Raw genomic sequence first — 1,608 nt, 5'->3', positions numbered from 1 at the left:
TTATTTTACTTTGTTTATACTTTTTATAATATAACATAAAAATATATGAATGTGGAAATTACAATATACATTTAATAATTAAATTTTCACTTCATATTCTTATTTCAAAATAGGGCCCTCAGAACACTCAGAAGTTCTTAAATAGTAACTTATGTAGTAACTTAACCTTAATGTGTAATTGTGTAAAGTATTATTATTTTAGTATTTTTAATTCCAATCATTTTATTACTTGCAATATATTAGCAATGCGTTACTGTGAAGTAGAAGGATGCAACAATTCTAGTATTCGTGGTTTTAAAATGTGTCACTTTCCAACGTCTTCAAATCGAAGGCAGAAATGGATTGAGTTTGTCGGCCGTGCAGGATGGACACCTAAAAAATATTCAACATTATGTGAGGCAAGTGAACTACTTTTTTTTCAGAAAACATATCTTTTCATATTCATGTCTTTGTTTCATACATTATTTATACTATTTATTATTCATACATACCTTTTTATATTCAACCTTTTAGATACATTTTGACAAAAATATGTGGGAAAATGAACAGATTTTTGGGAAAAAGAAATTGAAGTTATGTGCCGTGCCTACTATTTTCTTGAGGCCACCTGCTATTAGTCCTGCAACTGGTTAGAATAAATTACATGATATACATATAATATTTTGTGTGCTTAGGAAATTTTAGGAAAAATAGTAATAGTATGATTTATATTGCAGTCTTGAATCGGGTCTGGAACAGAAGTATTTTAAGAGTCAATTGTAACTCATCGTCAGTCGATGCCAAGTCATTACTGACCCAGCCTCTTGTGTCATCACCAAAGATGGCCAGTTCTCCGAGAATTAATACCTCGCAGATCTCAATAGATAATAATTCACAACAGACTCTTCTTATGAATGCTGATCACTCGATTTGTGATTCTAATAGAATTGTAGACAAAGCGAAACCTCAAAGTATGTTTCGAGTTACTTGATTCTTCAGAGATAGGAATGACCTGTTATATTTCTTATATTTATAATCTATTATAGACGATCCTCATGATGTCCACTTAAAGGAAATAAATATGTTAAAAAAAATAGTGAACGGATTTTAAGTGCATGAAAACGCAACACAAGAAACACAGAAAGGCATTACTAGAGGAAATAAAGATACTTCGAAAAGAGGTATGTATTAATAAGAATGTTGGAAGAAGCATGTAAAAATTGCTTGACATTGATCAATTAAGCCTACTAACAGAAGTATAAATGAATCCCTAAATAGTGCAATGATGGTTTATTAAAATCATTAAAATTAGAATTTACTTGTGGCAGTTCAGGGTATAAAGAACTTCTAAAGCCAAGACCATCCAATATTATCTGTATGTACTTTAACGCGAAAACTGGAGGATTTAAAATTTGAACCCGGTATAGTTGAGATGTTTGAACTTTTAGCTTTTAAAACTCTACATTTTAGAGAGATCGATAAAGATCGCACATTATTTTTATACGAAATGTGCATTTCATGAGGGGAATGTTTTAACAATTCCAATAATAATTTTCAAAATGTTTACTATTTTCAGGATATCAGCTCTTGAACATAAAAAATGTTAATTGTAATTTAAAAATATTATTA

The 1,608-nt window shown here is 29.7% G+C and overlaps 1 protein-coding gene across 1 annotated transcript; it reads left to right on the top strand.

Annotated features, from left to right (window-relative positions):
• Positions 1 to 149: 149 nt before the first annotated feature.
• On the top strand, positions 150 to 1,157 carry LOC108632482 (THAP domain-containing protein 4-like). Its single transcript, XM_018037117.2, has 4 exons — positions 150 to 398; positions 514 to 628; positions 717 to 950; positions 1,026 to 1,157. Exons 1-4 carry the CDS (start codon positions 171 to 173, stop codon positions 1,088 to 1,090), a joined length of 642 nt encoding a protein of 213 aa, XP_017892606.1. The 5' UTR covers positions 150 to 170; the 3' UTR covers positions 1,091 to 1,157.
• Positions 1,158 to 1,608: the final 451 nt, after the last annotated feature.

The sequence above is a fragment of the Ceratina calcarata genome, unplaced genomic scaffold, assembly GCF_001652005.2.
Source record: "Ceratina calcarata isolate Rehan_Ccalc_2016 unplaced genomic scaffold, ASM165200v1 scaffold156.2, whole genome shotgun sequence".
Lineage (NCBI taxonomy): Eukaryota > Metazoa > Arthropoda > Insecta > Hymenoptera > Apidae > Ceratina > Ceratina calcarata.
The sequence above is the reverse complement of the archived record's forward strand: the minus strand, read 5'-3'. Positions and strand labels throughout refer to the sequence as shown.

Bases quoted from the DNA above. Each gene is read 5' to 3' on its own strand.
- LOC108632482 (XM_018037117.2), top strand. From the start codon at position 171: ATGTGTAATTGTGTAAAGTATTATTATTTTAGTATTTTTAATTCCAAT. The intron at 399-513 runs GCAAGTGAACTA...TCAACCTTTTAG, and splicing joins AATATTCAACATTATGTGAG to ATACATTTTGACAAAAATAT. The intron at 951-1,025 runs GTATGTTTCGAG...AATCTATTATAG, and splicing joins AGACAAAGCGAAACCTCAAA to ACGATCCTCATGATGTCCAC.